The 17493-nt window shown below is 30.9% G+C and overlaps 1 protein-coding gene and 1 pseudogene across 1 annotated transcript; both read left to right on the top strand.

Annotated features, from left to right (window-relative positions):
• Positions 1–425: 425 nt before the first annotated feature.
• On the top strand, positions 426–1567 carry LOC142611581 (carboxylesterase 20-like; annotated as a pseudogene).
• Positions 1568–15529: 13962 nt separating this feature from the next.
• LOC142613003 (carboxylesterase 1-like) lies at positions 15530–17202 on the top strand. The gene is made up of 2 exons (XM_075785182.1): positions 15530–16377; positions 17093–17202. The coding sequence occupies exons 1-2, from the start codon at positions 15916–15918 to the stop codon at positions 17180–17182; spliced, it is 552 nt and encodes a 183-aa protein (XP_075641297.1). The 5' UTR covers positions 15530–15915; the 3' UTR covers positions 17183–17202.
• Positions 17203–17493: the final 291 nt, after the last annotated feature.

Raw genomic sequence — 17493 nt, 5'->3', positions numbered from 1 at the left:
TAGTATAATTACCCTTAAAAAAAAAAAAAAACTCATTCAAGTAGACTTTTTAGTTCTTTTTCAAACTATTATATATATTGTTATGGGTCTAGCTTTGTATCGGAGACAGATAAAAATTTTGAAGAGTGCATGTAAGTTGAGGTTACCAATTTTGTTTTGGTTTATCAATTTATGGTCAACCTTCTTACTATCTATTCTTTTCCTTTTCTCTTTAATAATTTCTGGCTATTTTCTTTCCCATGGATGATATCAGTGCCAACTGGTTGTAATTTTATTGCAAGTCTTATGCTTCACGCATATTATTGCTGAAATTTATTAAACTAATTGAGAAATTAAAACATTGACCCAATTAACGAAGCCACATGTGACTGTGAGTTGGGAATACCATCCTCATTCCTTAAACAACTATTAGCAAATTTATTTCCTACACTCCCTCCCAGATCCAATCTCAGCTCATCAAAAGGAGTCAAAAAATGTCAGGTCAAACACCTCCATCAAACCCCACCACTGATCCCTACCAATACCTCCAAATAGTCACCAACTCCGACGGCACCATCACACGCCACCACAAAATTTCAAACACCCCAGCCACACCAGATCCCGACCACCCCACTCCAGTTCTCTCCGAAGACATCCCTCTAAACCAATCAAACAAAACCTGGGTCTGAATATTCCTACCCAAACAAGCACTCGATAACCCCTCTTCTTCCAAATTGCCTCTCATAGTGTACTTTCATGGTGGAGGGTTCATTCTTCACAGTGCATCCTCAACAGTGTTCCATGACTTTTGTGGAAACATAGCCATTGATGTCAATGCTATCATCGTATCAGTCGATATCATCTTGCTCCTGAGCATCGTTTGCCTGCAGCTTACGATGATGCTGTGGAGACACTGCACTTGATCAAAACCAACCAAGATGAATGGCTTACAGAGTATGCTGATTTTTCCAACACTTTTATTATGGGTACTAGTGCAGGCGGCAACGTGGCCTACCATGCAAGACTACGTGTAGCTTCTGAAATTGAAAATCTTCAGCCTTTGATAATAATCAAAGGGCTAATATTGCACCAACCATTTTTTGGTGGGACTTAGAGGACTGAATCAGAGCTAAGATTGGTCAATGACCCTGTGTTGCCACTGTTTGTGAATGACCTTATGTGGGAGTTGTCGTTGCCAATTGGCGTTGACCTTGATCATGAGTACTTTAATCCAACGGTGGGTGGTGGATCTTAGAGGTTGGAGAAGATTAGATTGCTTGGATGGAGGGTCTTGGTGATTGATTACAAAGGGGACCCACTGATCGACTGTTAGATTGAGCTGGTTAAGATGATGGAAGAGAAGGGTCTAGTTGTGGCGAGTCATTTTGAAGAGGGCGTTCACAATGGTGTAGATCTTCAAGACCTGTCTAGGGCTAAGGCACTACATGTGGTCTTAAAGAATTTCATGCTACCTTCCTTGGTTGTCTAGGAAAAATAATCCGCTTTATTTTAGAAAAATCATATAGTAAAGTTACTAAATTTACTTGTTTTTCATTATTTTTGGTTTCAAATTCCAATATATTGAAGTAAAGCACTACCTTAACTTGTTATTGTTAATTCATATCTTCAATCTCATCTATATATATAAGGAAAATGCTAACGAATGCTCTAAGGGCATTGGTTAATAATCCATTTAAAGAAAGTTTTTATGAGAAAATGAAATAAAACAATTAATATTTTGACAGCTTTTTTCATTTTCCATAAAAGTGGTATTAAAACTTTCCTAAAATGGATTGTTAACCAATGCCCTAAAGGCATTCCTTAGCATGACTCATATAATAAAGGTAAAACTGAGAGAAAATCCAATTAGATTTCAAATTGGAATTAAATTAGAGTCTAATTTTACGTCATGTGTCTCATCTAATCTAAGTTTTTAAATTTTTGTGCCAAGTGAGTTGATTCAATGTAAAAATTGGATTTCAATTAGAGTTTAATTTTGAGCCATTTGTTCCATTTAATCTAAGTTTTTTAATTTTTGTGTCAAATGAATTAATTTAGTGTAAAAAACAAGAAATTCAATATAAGTGAACCATAAAAAATATAATTCTTGAATGATTTTATATTTATGAGCATTTTTTGTATAACTAAAAACAATTTAAGTTTATAAGTCATATATATATATATATATATATATATATATATATATATATATATATATATATATATCATATACAATATATAATAGCAAAAGTTGAGACAAAGTTGACACTTACATTTAAGTTAAACCAGCCGCACGTTGCACCGTTTGGCTATTTAAAACTCTGCCACACTTGCAATTAAAAAAGGATAAATTATATTGTTTCATTAGGTTAACACAGCATTTGATAGCATCTCAGTATAAAAGGAAAAAGAATCTGAAAATACTCCCAAAAAATAAAAAACACAGGATACAGAGAGGAAACTGTGTTCATAAGCCGTCAATCACCAGACTAGAGCACCACAACTGCAAGCACATGCATAGAGAAAGAAAAATCTATGGGCATCAACACTGTTAGGCTATCTGCCACCATCAAATCGTCGAACCGGCTCTGGTACATTTTTCTCAATTTTTTTAGATTTTGATATGAAATATTACTTCATATTGAGTTTTTTTTTTGTTGGATAGGTTTATATTTAATTTTGGTTTTGATTCCTTTTTGTTTCGGGTTTTTGGGTTCTCCATCGAAATGTTTGTTTTCTCAATTTTTCGATATTTTCTTTTGCTTTTTTGTTTTTTTTCCCTATTTTGGATTACAGAAATCACTAAAAATATTGATCTTAATTTTGTACTTCCGTTTCTAATCTTAACAAAATAAAAAACTGGAAAGGTTGTGACTTTAAAACATCAAGTGTTTCAATTTCATTCTTTGAATTTTATTTCATTTTTTTTTCTTTTCTTCCTTCTTTCTTTTATTTTCAATCCTTATATGATGGTTGTTGTTGAAAGGTAGAGACAGAGTTATGTTTAGTTTTTTATTTTGAAATTTAGGCATTAATTATGATTTACATGTGGGTATTATGGTTCAGTCGGTTATGATTAGGTTTTTTGGTTAGGAATAGTTTTGTTTTTGGAATTTTGGGTGGGAATCGAATTTGCATATTTGGGTTGTTTTGATTTTGGATTTCACCTTCTAATTCAAAGAAAGATGAAGTTTTGCTCTCCGCACATCATGCACAATCAGTTATGAATGTATTTTAGCATCATTTATTATTATGTTTGTGAGTTTTGTTTTGTTAATTTGCAAAATCTGTTTATTATTAAAAATTTCTGCCTTTCTTATGTTATTTTCAGTCTATTCTATTTAGATATTAAGTTAATTTACCAAGAATTTTATTTCATATAATTTAATATTTCATACCTAATTTATCATATTTGCCTTTTGTTTTGAAGATATTGGGAGTGTCACCCTTGATTTTAATAGTCAAATCTGAAAGCTTACTTTTGACCCTGTAATTCTATTGAAATTACAGATTTATTGAGAACTCATTATATATTCACTATTCTTACACAAAAGTACCAAAAATCAACGAGTTGCCAAATAAAATAATAAATACAATATTAGAATTGTTGTTGGAATTGAGAGCAAATTATCAAGAAAAATAGGAAACCATGTCCACAACTTAAAACCTCATACACTTTTTATATATTGTTAAAATGGATCCAATTATATGGGAACATATTAGATATAGTATGATAACTTTAAAACCATTAATAGCACTATGTGTTATAACTACTATTAGAATAGTCCATGATATTTTATAAAATCATTATGTATGTGTCTAGGTATTTACTATCTCCTTAATTATATTCGGATCGAGATCTCGTGCAATATCACATAGGTATTGCATGGTGCAATACTTTCAAAAAGTGAAAATTGAAAGTGTAAGGACACAATTTGCACCCGGACCCAACCGTGTGATGGGTGTAGGCCCAAATAGCCTTATACAATGAAATTTGTAGATCGTGGGCTTGAAACCTAGGTTTTATGGATATTGGATAACAAGTATGGTAGGCTAGATCGCCAATGCATGCACAATAAAATGGTTTTATGACAAAAACTCTCCTCGGCGTCCGAGGATGAATTATATTCCTCTTTCTTCTTTTAACAATAGGTTATATTTGAAGGTTATACGTACAATATTTTTCTCTTTCTTTTTCCCGATCCCACACGTTGAATACTTTTCTTTTCCTTTTATATCATCTTCCTTCTTCCCACCATCTTCTACGTATGGACCAGATCACCAATCTAGATACTTGTCCCATCTACCGCCTTCTTGAAGTCCTCAAACAATAGCTGTTACACGACTCGCCACTGTTCAGAGGTCATTTTCCCATTAATGCGGCCAGAGAAGTAGGTGCAGAGTCTTTAATGCGGTGGTAGCAACTTTCTCTAAGATATTTCTTATTCACTCATTCTCTCTGTGCCCATATGGAACACACCCTCCCTCACCAAAACTCCTAGAACTCCCTTATATACATCGGGGTGTACGGTATAACCTTTACTTCCTACATCCAAGGAGATCTCACTCCTCGGACCATTTCCACCAACTTCTTCCGTAATAATTTGCTTGTGGGCTTTCATATTCAATACAATCATTACCACTAAGACCCCCTCGGACGAGTTAACATCCTCGGACCAAGCCCAAGGCCCAAAAACATATTCTGATCCTTCTACTCTCACAGAAAGTTATTTTTGTAATTTTTAATCTACACCTTTGAATAAAAAAATTCAAAAATAGCAAAAAACTAGAATGGAAAAAAATAGAAAGATGAGAGAGGAAGAGATAAGAGAGAAAGAAGATCCATCAAGGGTAAGATTCAACTAAGCAAAGGGAAAAAAATGAGAAAGAGAATAAGGTGAGAATAGAGGATAAAGAACTAAAATGAAGAGAGAGAGAGAGAGAGAGTCACGTGAGTGTGAGTGTGCATGTGGAATTTGTATTAGTGGGGCCAAAGGTAACATTGGCATGACATGTGGACAAGTGAGAGAATAAGTGTGAAATGAGGTGACGTCATAGACTTGTTGAAAAGAGAAAATTTACGAAGGAATTGCAATATTACTCAATATCTCAATACATTGTATTCAGACAAAGATATCATATATAGACAAATTTAAATGGTTTTAAAAATCAGACTGATCAAATAACAAAAAAAGAGAGCAATTCTCAACTTTATGGTCCAATCAAAGTTCGACTAATGGTTGAACCGATAACATCACAATTAATATAAACTAGCCTCTCAGCACACGCTCACGCGCATGCTCAGAGGCTTTTCTATTTTTTGCATAAATGTTAGTTTAGAGCATTTATTATATTTTGAGAATACTACATTTTCCAATCACAATAAAAACCTAGGGGTGTGATGAAAAAATTATTTCACCACACAATACTCATCACACCCCTAGGTTTTTTTTTTTTTTTTTTTTGTGATTGGAAAAAGTAGTAATCTCAAATTATAATAAATGTTCTAAATTAACCCTTACCCAAAAAATAGAAGAGCCTCTGAGCATGCGCTTGCGCGTGCTCAAATGCTAGTATTCCGTAACTATTATCCATTTTTGCCAATTTTGTTTATGTAGTAATCAACGTGTTATTGATTAGAAGATGATGCTATAATTTAGTATTAACCTTTAGGGGGAGGAAAAAAAGGATTCATTGAATAAATCTTATAAATAGTGCATATATTAAAAATGCATAATGAAATTGTAACAATAAAACTACTTACAAAATACATGTGATGACCTTTACGAAAGCTATTAGGAAGAAGTTGATGGATCAATGTAGGAAATTGAAATATTTATATCAGGTAAAGCTGTAAAATAATTCACTACATCTAAAACATGGAATAGGTGAGCATACTCATAGCATAAGCCAACGTAAGCATGATTCATACAACATCAATACATGAGAACGATTTAATAATTAAGCTTTATTTGTGTCATTTCGATGTAGTACGTGGATCCAATTCTTACTAAACCACCAATATTGGGATAGTAAGTTTATCTAATTCTTACTAAATTAGCAATATTGGAATATGACAACAAAGAGAGGTCTATCACAATCAATTACTCAGTGCACATTTGCTGAGTAATTCAGTACATAAGCTCCAGAAAGCAACATTATGCTTGTTAAAGTTCATATCTATTCCTTTTTATGAGAGTTACCTACTTATCCTTAATCCTAACATTTAGCTACTTACTACACATTCCAAAGGGTTCACAATTCTTGAGTTGATAGATAGATAATACTGGCATAATTAAAAGGAGTATTAGGAAAGCTATGGTTTTGATATTTAAAAAAAATAAAAAATAATATCAGGAAGAAGGGGTCTATAAATCACTAGGATTGAAAATGAAAACAATAGTGCGGAGAGACGAAGAAATCTAGGCGGGTATCGTTTAATTTTTGTGTAATTGTTTGTTCAATTCATTTGTGTCACACAATTGAATTACCCTTTGGAATTTAGAAGCAATTATCTATCTTTAAATTGGTAGTGAAGTTGAAATAGGATATTATATGTGTAGTTGATTATGCTGTTAATATAGATGCATCCACGTTTTTTTTTTTTTTTGTTAAGGAAAGGCTTCCAGACTTGCATCCACCTTTTTTCTTCTTCTTCTTTTTTTTTTTTTTGTGGTGGTGTTGTTGTTGTTGTTGTTCTTTTATATTTATTTATGACAGTAATCAACTTAAATTTAATCCAAAAATGTAGTGTTTTAATCCTAAAATTTAGTAATATAGTACACATCCATAATAAAAAGTGTAAAAGGGTTTATAGTACACATTCATTTTTTTTTTCTTTTACGGTAAAAGGGTCACAATTTTTTTTTGTTTATTTATTTATTTTTTTGTGTTAAAGGAAAGGCTCACAGTTATCAATTTTTGATTAATCCAAAAATTTAGTTTTTTATTCCTAAAAGTTAGCCACTTACTACACATCCATAACAAAAGTTAAAAAGAGCTTAAATTTAAAATTTATCAACTACCTTTAAATTTGAGAAAAAGTATGCAATTTTTTTTATGGAGTAGTAATTTAATAATTATAAAAAAATGTAAATTGAATTTCACATAGAATTATACAAATGATAAATATAGTTTCTATTACAGTAAAAAAAAATTACAGCAATTTCTTAGATAACAACTACTTTATGCAAAGTTAGAATCTCATCCGAACTTATCTAATATTTCATTCCAATGTCTCCTCAAGGAAATGCAATCCAATAAATTTGTGCATACATCAACCTAAAAGAGATAAAAGAGTTATGATTAAATATAAGGTATCATTATTATGAATAAACCAAGTATATTAAATATCTATACTACTATTTAAGCGGCTGTACCTGTTTAGAGTGGATTTTTTTTTGTTCCAAAATACCCTTACACCCCTAGCTTTAAGTAGAGACAAAACTAAAGGATAGTCTGGTAAAAAAAAAAATTTCTCAAAATACCCCTACACCCCTAGGTTTAAGTAGAGACAGAACTAAATGATAGTTTGGTAAAAATACATGTCTTACTTGCACTAAAATATTGCCTACAAAATAGGAATACTCTTCCACTAATCCACTTCTTCAAAATAACTATACGTTTATTGTTTTTTTTTTTAAATAGAAAAATAAGTTAAACACCCCACGTTTATCTAAAAACAAATCTAAATATATATATATACTAGCCTCTGAGCACGCGCGTGAAGCTCTTCTATTTTTTAGGTAAGGATTAATTTAGAAAATTTATTATAATTTGGGAGTACTACATTTTCCAATCACAAAAAAAAAAAAAAAAAAAAAAAACTAGGGGTGTGATGAATATTTATGCGTTAGCAGATGAAATAATTTTTCATCATACTCCTAGGTTTTTTTTTTTTGTGATTGAAAAATGTAGTACTCTCAAATTATAATAAATGTTCTAAATTAATTCTTACCCAAAAAATAGAAGAGCCTATGAGCACGCGCTCACGCGCGTGCTCAGAGGCTAGTTTTTTTTAAAAAGAGTAAACATTAATCAACAATGACTTTGAAGGGCTCTTTTTGTCCACAAACACTTTGAATGACTTTGGGCAAATAAAACGTTTTTGTGATTTTTTGTTAAATGAAGGCAAACAAAGAAAAAGCCTTATATCCAGTTCCTATAAAAAAAAAAAAAAAATCCTTGAAAAAAAATATAAAAGAAAATTCCTATTAAAAAAAACAGTTTGTGTTCTGAGGGATTACAAACTCAAAACATGTTCCAGTTCTACAACTTACACGCCAAACAACGATAAATTAAAAAAAATAAAATCAATTTTAAAGAAAACAAAGTTAAACTACAAACATATCCCAGCAAACTGTGTCCCCAAAACCAAGAACCACTCGTTCCATTTTAAGAAGTAAGTTGAAACACCACAAACAAAAGTGCCCACAAATATGAGAATCAAGCGCACCATGTTTTCACCAATACCAATATACTACAAAGTAACGTAATCCCCTTAAAAATATATATATAAAAGAAAATTTCTATAAAAAAAAGTTTGTGTTTGATTCTACGCCAAAATAAATAGAAAGAGCCCTTACCAATATACTTTCTCAAGCAAAGTAGCTGGTTCAAGCACAAACGGGTAATAAGCAACCTTCAAATACCCTTGAATACTTTGCAGCCATGGCAGGTAAAAACTAAAAGAAAGTCAGTGATAAATAAAACAAAAGAAAAGAAACAAAAACTTGCAAAAAATAGAACCTAAAAAACTATTGGACCCTTTGACAAAGTCTATTTAAATTGTTTAGAAACCAAATTTGAAAGTAGAAGAAAAAGAAAGAAGATGATTTAGAGCTAAACTGAATGTCTTTAATCTAAAGAAGAATGAGAGAAACTGGCAAAGTGTACGTGAGTTGTGGGTCTTAAAGTATAGGAGTTTTAATTTACACTAGCCTCTGACCACGTGCTCACGCACGTGCTCAGAGGCTCTTCTATTTTTTGGGTTAGGGTTAATTTAAAACATTAATTATAATTTGGGAGTACTACATTTTCCAATCACAAAAAAACATAGGGGTATAATGAATATTAAAAACTGGAAAACAAAAAAGATTTCCCACATTGCTAAGTTTTACGCACTTTGTAATTGTTTTATGCGTGCTCAAAGGCTCTTCTATTTTTTGGATAAAGGTTAATTATTTTATCACACATAATGCTCAACTCACAAAATCTCTAAATTAAAACCCATACCTCCAAACACTCAACTCACCAATTAACCCTCTCGGCTGGAACTCAAGTTCTGCTCTCATAATTGTACAATGGTGTAAAATCCCGAAGCAGCCTCGATTAAAGGCTTACTATGAACACCAACCAAGACGTGTTGTAGATTTTTAACTTCCTTCACTTTTTATAGTAGTAGTTGTTAGAGATGTGGGGTTTTTTTTTTTTTTTTTTAATAAGAATCTCAATTTCAAAATATATACATGTGTTACATTTTTTTTAACTTCCTTTAGTTATTTTAGTCGTAGTTATCTGAAACTCTTGTAAAAAAAAACATGTTTTTTTTTTTTTTTGATAGGGCTGAACGTGGGCTGGGTTAGGATGTGGTATCCGAAACTCTTGTCAAAGATAACATTTTTTTTTTATTTGTTTTTTTTTTTTTATTTTTTTTTTTTTTGTAAGAATCTAAACGTGGGTGGGTTTTGATGTGGTATTTAAACGTTTTTGGATTTTTTTTTTTTTTTTACTTTCAGTTTTTTTACCAGCGTAGTTATCCGAAACTTTTGTTATAGAATTGAAAGTGGTTTTTTTTTTTTTTTTTTTTTCTAAAAAAAAAAAATTGAACATGGGGTTTTTTTTAGGGAAAATTTGACCGTGGTATTTATTTTTATCCTAAACTTTTTATTTTTATGGGAGTTATCTGAAAATTTTGTTATAGAATTGAAAGTGGTTTTTTTTTTTTTTTTTTTAAATTGAACGTGGTTTTTTTTTTTATCCGAAACTTTTTATTTTTATTTTTATGGGAGTTATCCGAAACTTTTGTTATAGAATTAAAGTGGTTTAATAAAAAAAACAAAAACAAAATTGAAAGTGGTTTTTTTTTTTTTTTGAGAAACATTTGAACGTGGGTTTGAATGTGGTTTTTTTTTTTTTTTTTTTTTCACATTTCTAACCCTATCATTTAAGTTTTACAAATTGATAAATTTGAGAGTATTTTGGACATCAAAATTGAGGACTCTTTAAAATCTAATCATGGACTCTTTAAAAAAAAAAGAAGTGAGGAAATAGAAGATAAAGATTTTTTAGAATTTAACTCTATCATGGACTTTTTAAAATCTAATCACCACATCATCAACTATTTAAATAAATAACTAAATAAAAAAAATTTAACGCCAAAAACATATACAATGATGGTAATAAAAAAAAAAACTAAAATACTTTAACGTCAAAAACATATACAATGATGGTAAAAAAAAAAAAAAAAAAAAGAAGTGAGGAAATAGAAGGAAATCATTTATATTTTGATCATTAATCAGGGAGTATTGTAGTAACTATTTTTATTTCAATTCAAAATTTCAAAATTACATTTAAAAAAAAAAAAAAAAAAGTTAACGTGATACACATAAAAAAGAAAAAGAAAAAGAAAGCAGAACTCAAAGAAAGTCAATCATAAACCAAAGAAAAGAAAATAAAGATGAATTTGTAAAAGATAGAACCTAAAAATTTGTTAGTTGAGTGCTTCTTTTGTAGCATAAGGCAGCCCTGTCTTTGGATTACAATACCTACAACATGAAATAACAATTCATTAAGAAGTACAGTGGTAAAGTATATGAAGGAACCATTCATTTCAAAATTACATTTACAAGAAAAAAGAAATAAAAAGAGAGTTACGTGATACATATAAAAAAAAAAGTAAAGCTCAAAGAAAGTCAATCATAAACCAAAGAAAAGAAAATAAAGAGGAACTTGTAAAAGATAGAACCTGAAAATTTGTTGAAACCTCTATCAATAAATGTCTTTAATCTGAAGAAAAAGAAAGGAGGATGTAGAACGAAACTAAATGTCTTCAATATGAAGAAGAATGAGAGATAGAAAGTGAGATAGAAACTGCAAAGCTACGTGAGTTTGTGGGTTTTAAAGTGTAGGAGTTTTAATTTACTTATTTATCCTCGATAGTCGAAAACTTGTAAGTGGGTATGATGAGAAGTTGAAATTAAAAAAAAAAAAGTTGGAATTCATTTGAAAAAAAATACCACGCTTGAATATATTTTTTTATTAAAATTTCCATAGCAAAATTCAGTGCTTGAGTTTAGGAGAAGTTTGTTGTGGTTAGTATCCACTGTTACTGGGCTATTAGTAATATTTAGTTGGAAGTTATTGCAAGGAAATTGCAATTCATTGTGTAAGTAGGGAGGGTGGTTTTGGTTTTGCACATGGAGAGTTTTCCTGATGGAGTTTTTTTTTTTCATTTTAAAAAACCCCAATTTAACGGGAAGGAGAGGAAGAAAAAAAAAAGATCTTGCAAAAAAGACTTTTTTTTTTTTAATGATGGGATAAGGATAATAATTATAAGAAAGGGATAAGAATAAGGACTTTTTCCCATAAAAAGAAGTAAGGTTTTTTTTTTTTTAAATACCAACTTAACGTGCAAAAGAGGGGGAAAAAAAAGGAGATCTTGCAAAAGAGATATTTTCAAATATAAAAAAAATAATAAAAGAAGAAGAGGATAGTTGGTTGCTATATCTATCTATACTATTATTTAAGCGGCTGCACTTGTTTGGATCCGATTTTTTTTTGTTCCAAAATACCTCTACACCCCTAGGTATAAGTGGAGACAGAACTAAATGATAGTTTGGTAAAAATACAAGTCTAACTTGCACTAAAATATTACCTACAAAATAGAAACACCCTTCCACTAACCCACTTCTTCAAAGTAACTATACATTTATTATTATTATTTTTTAAATAGAAAAATGGATATGAATTATCAAATGTCTTACTCTAACGGACCCATGTTTTACTCTTAAAAACGGATTTTATTATGTCAAGTGTCAACAACATTTTGCACTTTTCAATTACCAACCAAAATTTTTTTCTACTTTTTACAGCCGATCAAATTTATCATGTTTTATTGTTTTACTCCTACAAAATGATTTTAATTTGCCAGCCACGTTTTCCACTTATCCAATTACTAAATGATTTTTTTTCCCTCTTTCAACAAATTGTAAACTAAATCCAACTATTTAAGAGATAAACTTATACAATTATTTTTTTATTGGCAGAAATTATCACAACAATTTCTAACCACGTTTTCCACTAAAAATTCCCTTTTACTACGGATTAGAACTTCCAATACACACACACACACACACACAAAACATTGTCACTTTCTAATCCTCATTTGTCTCTTGACTTCTCACCAATAAACACGTACATGGTAGCTACCTCTTTTTCAAAAAAATTCTTTGAAATTTCAAAATTCAAGCAATCAATAACTCCCAATATTTTTCACCAATAAAAACTAAAATTGGGTAACACATATGAGATTCAAGTATTAGTTTTTCTATTTTCTTTGCTCCTTTGTTTCTCAAAAAGTACAAAGTTGTGAAGTTCTTAGGTTTGTCTATTTAACTCTGTTGGATTTGATTATTCATTTCATTTATCATCAATTGAATTCAACTTAAATTCGTAGTTTTGCTGTTCGATCTCCATAAATTATTTGGTTTTCATTTTCATTTTCTTTTCTTTTTTGAGTTTGTAGGTGTAAAGGAACCTTTTGAAGCAACCCAAGTTTGAAAACAAACAGTAAGACGAGCAGACAAAGTATAGTTTGAATTTGTGTTTTCAAATTTTATAGCTTGAATGGATTGGTAAATTTCCTATCTATGATTCTATATAGGATGAAAATGGTTCTTGAAGGGTTTTAATACTTTGTTTTTTATCCATAAAAATGTACTTCAAAAAAATATTTGTTGGTTAAACATAGATAAGAATGGATTTTTTAAAAGTGAAAATCCTATGTCAATTTAAACAATTTCTTTAATTTAATAAAAGTTTCTGCTGTTGTAGAAAAAAAAAATTTAACAAAAAGTCAGCACTAGGATTCATTAGAATGGTACATTTATAAATAATTTATAGGACTGAAATGAAAAACTCCCTTCACATATTTTTCAACTATATTCTGTTCCTTTTTTTTTTCATTCAAAACTTCACTAAATCTGTTTCCAATTTTTAATATCTTCTTTACTTTTTTATTGTATTAAAATACTCTCTTTTTATTTTTTGGAAATTTGGATTTATGCTGTTTTTAGGTGACTGAGAACCTTGGAAAATGAATGGAAATTTGAAATATTTATTATTCGTTAATTGTTGAGGATTCTTTTCTCTAGCAACCAAAACCGTATTATTAGTAACTCACTTTTTAATTTATTTACAAGTTGATTTGGTAAATTAAGAAGGGTGATTTGAGATTTGCTATGCCAAATTCTCAAAGACAATTAAAGACACATCTTCCTCTTCTTTCTTCTGTATTTTGTTTGATGGGGGGGTTGAAAATGGAAATAGGTGCTTCAACAATAATGCACATAACAACTCATTCATCTATGTAATGAACTTATGCAGTTGAATATTGAGGACTCATATAAGTTTTTGTATGTTTTATTTTGTGATTTAATAGTCTTTACATCAAAATAAATATCCCTAACCTTAGTGAATACAGATTATAATTTTATGTGATATATAATTTTATGTGATATATAATTTTATGTGATATATAATTTTATGTGATATATGTATATGAATGGTGCTAACATATATCTTTGTTATATATGTATTACTAGCCTCTGAGCACGCACTCATGCGTGTGCTCAGAGGCTCTTCTATTTTTTGGGTAAGGGTTAATTTAGAGCATTTATTATAATATGGAATTGCTACATTTTCCAATCACAAAAAAAAAAAAAAAAAAAAACCTAAGAGTGTGATGAGTATTATTTGTGGTGAATATCAAGGATTCATATAAGTTTTTGTATGTTTTATTTTTTGATTTAATAGTCTTTACATTAAAATAAATATCGCTAACCTTAGTGAATACAGATTATAATTTTATGTGATATATGTATATGAATGGTGCTAACATATATCTTTGTTATGTAGTACCAGCCTCTGAGCATGCGCTCACGCACGTGCTCAGAGGCTCTTCTATTTTTTGAGTAAGCATTAATTTAGAGTATTTATTATAATTTGGAATTACTACATTTTTCAATCACAAAAAAAAAGCTAGGAGTGTGATGAGTATTATTTGTGGTGAAATAATTTTTCATCACAATCCTAGGTTTTTTTTGTGATTGGAAAATGTAATAAACCCAAATTATAATAAATGCTCTAAATTAATCCTTACCCAAAAAATAGAAGAGTCTCTGAGCACACGCGTGCTCAGAGGCTCGTTTTAATAAGTGTTGGTAGCAGATTTGAATTTTGGCAGTGGATGAGTGGATGTGAAGTTATTTTCGTAGTGGGTTGTTGAAAAATTAGAAATATAATTTTACTTGATTGTCCTCTAATTTTGTCTAGGTGTAGGGATATTTTGGAACAAAAAAAAAAATTCGATCCAAATAGGAAAAATCCCTTAAATTGTAGTATAGAAGAAGAATGAGAAAAACTGGCAAAGTGTACTTGAGTTTGTGGATCTTAAAGTATAAGAATTTTAATTTACATATTTATTCTTGTTAGTTAAAAACTTGTAAGCGGATATGATGAGAAGCTGAAATTAAAAAAAAAAAAAAAAAGTTGGAATTCATTTGAAAAAAAAATACCACGCTTGAATATTTTTTTTATTATAATTTCCATAGCAAAATTCAGTGCTTGAGTTTAGGAGAAGTTTGTTGTGGTTAGTAACCACTGTTATTGGGCTATTAGTAATATTTAGTAGGAAGTTATTGCAAGGAAATTGCAATTGATTGTGTAAGTAGGGAGGGTGGTTTTGGTTTTGCACGTGGAGAGTTTTCCTGATGGAGTTTTTTTTTTTTTTTGGATAAGGATAAGGAAAAAAAAAAAAGTAAGAGTTAAAAAAAAAAAAAAAACAATTTAACGTGAAGGAGAGGAAAAAAAAAAGATCTTGCAAAAAAGATTTTTTTTTTTTTTTTTTTTAATGATGAGATAAGGATAATAATTATAAAAAAGGATAAGAATAAGGAATTTGTCCCAAAGAAGGTTTTTTCTAAAAACAAACTTAACGGGTAGGAGAGGGAAAAAAAGAGATCTTGCAAAAGAGATATTTGCAAAAAAATATCTCTTTGAAAATATCTCTTATTAAAAGAGATATTTAATTTTTGAGAAGCAAAAGAGATATTTAATAAGAGTGTTTGTAGCAAAGTTGAATTTTGATAGTGGTTGAATGGAGTTATTTTTGTAGTGGGTCGTTGAAAAATTAGAAATATAATTTTACTTTATTGGAAGTTGGATATTTTAGAAAAACAAAAATCAATCCAAACAAAAGAAGCATTTAAGTACAGATATATCTTCCAAGTAAAAGTCAAACACATAGCAAATTCCCTCCTTAGTTCCTTACACAACTATATTACAGTTTAACAATTTGGGCAGAAAGCTCATCACAAAGCTAGAGAGTTCGCCATGTCAAGTTAAACTGCTTCCTCAAATCCCACCGTTGATCCCTACCAACACCTCCAAATCGTCCTCAATGCCAACGGCACGATCACACGCCTCCGAGAAATCCCGAACACTCCACCCACACCTGATCCTAGCCACCCCACTCTAGTTCTCTCCAAAGACATCTCTCTAAACCAATCAAACAACACCTGGGTCAGAATATTTCTACCCAGAGAAGCGCTTGATCATAACTCCTCAACTAAACTGCCTCTCATAGTTTACTTCCATGGAGGAGGGTTCATCCTTTACAGTGCAGCCTCATCAAATTTCCATGATTTTTGTGCCAACATGGCAATTGACCTCCACGTCATCATCGTATCCGTCGAGTACCGCCTCGCCCCAGAGCACCGTCTGCCGGCGGCTTATGATGATGCTATGGAAGCGTTACACTGGATCAAAACCACCCCAGATGATTGGCTAAGAGATTATGCTGATTTATCTAACACGTTTATTATGGGTGGTAGTGCTGGTGGTAACATAGCCTACCATGCAGGGTTACGCGCATCCGTGGAAACTGATAAACTTGAGCCTTTGGTGATCAGAGGGTTGATATTGCATCAACCAGGCTTTGGTGGGTCCCAAAGGACTCAATCAGAATTGAGGGACAATGATCCAATTTTGCCACTAAGTGTTTGTGATCTAATTTGGGAATTGTCATTGCCAATTGCTGACCGCGACCATGAGTATTGCAATCCAAAGTTTGGAGATGGGCCTCAGCTTCTGGAAAAGATCAAGCTGCTAGGATGGAAGGTATTGGTGGTGGGCTGTGATGGGGACATACTGTTTGAACATCAAATTGAGTTAGTAAAACTGATGAGAGAAAAGGGTGTGTCAGTGGTGAGCCAATTTGGTGAGGGGGGTTATCATGGGGTAGATATGTTTGAGCCTGCCAAAACTAAGGCACTCCATGTGGTCCTTAAAAATTTCATATTATCTTCATTGGTTGCCTAGGAAGAATTGGTGGGGTGTGTGTTTATTGGTTTGCGATGTTATCTTGTGCATATATTTTTATAGAATAGTCCACATGTCAAAAGTCTTGCACAAAGAATAACGTTGTAATGTTGTTGATGGGATTTATGCTATGTTGTTATATGTATTGAAAAGTCGTTGTTTCGGTTTTGATGCTGTTAAATCATAAATAAAACACCATTTTCATAATTATTGTTTTCCATCTTCTCTATTAAAAATACCATTATTGGCATGGGGTTATGGCCATATGGAGTGTTTTATGTGTAAAAAGTGGAATAATTGACTTAGTTTTGGGGTTGAGAGAAAAGATAGCCTAAACATGTATACACAGATATATGTGAAATTAGATCTAAAAAACTGATTTTCATAAATGTTGATAGATAGGTTATTTATCAAACAGCTGTCAAGTATCGGGCTGAAGATCCCTTTTAAACCTCAGTAGATACTATCTGTCGAGCTTTAACATCTAACACTTCTTCACTTGTTTCTTGGACAGATTGGCATGGCTTTAACACTTGGACAGATTTGCATAGCTTTAATACTTGGACTTGAACTCTTGTTCCTTGAAGTATTAAATACATCCTAGAACCCTCTGAAATTATCAAGTTAGAATTCTGTGTGCCATTTACATGAATTGAAAAATTATTATTATTATTTTTTTTTTGAGATTATCTATTAGATGAAGACTTTTGAATCCTAATTGAGTTAGGATTTCTTATATATATATATATATATAGAGAGAGAGAGAGAGAGAGAGAGAGAGAGAGAGAGAGAGAGAGAGAGAGAGAGAGAGAGAGAGAGAGAGAGAGAGAGAGAGAGAGAGAGAGAGAGAGAGTTTTTATTCAGTATATTCTTCTTCTTTTTACAACCTCTTTTTTTTTTTTTTTTTGGATATAA

The sequence above is a fragment of the Castanea sativa genome, chromosome 10 (genome assembly GCF_040712315.1).
Source record: "Castanea sativa cultivar Marrone di Chiusa Pesio chromosome 10, ASM4071231v1".
NCBI classification, from domain to species: Eukaryota; Viridiplantae; Streptophyta; class Magnoliopsida; order Fagales; family Fagaceae; genus Castanea; species Castanea sativa.
This window is presented reverse-complemented; position numbering and strand designations above follow the sequence as displayed.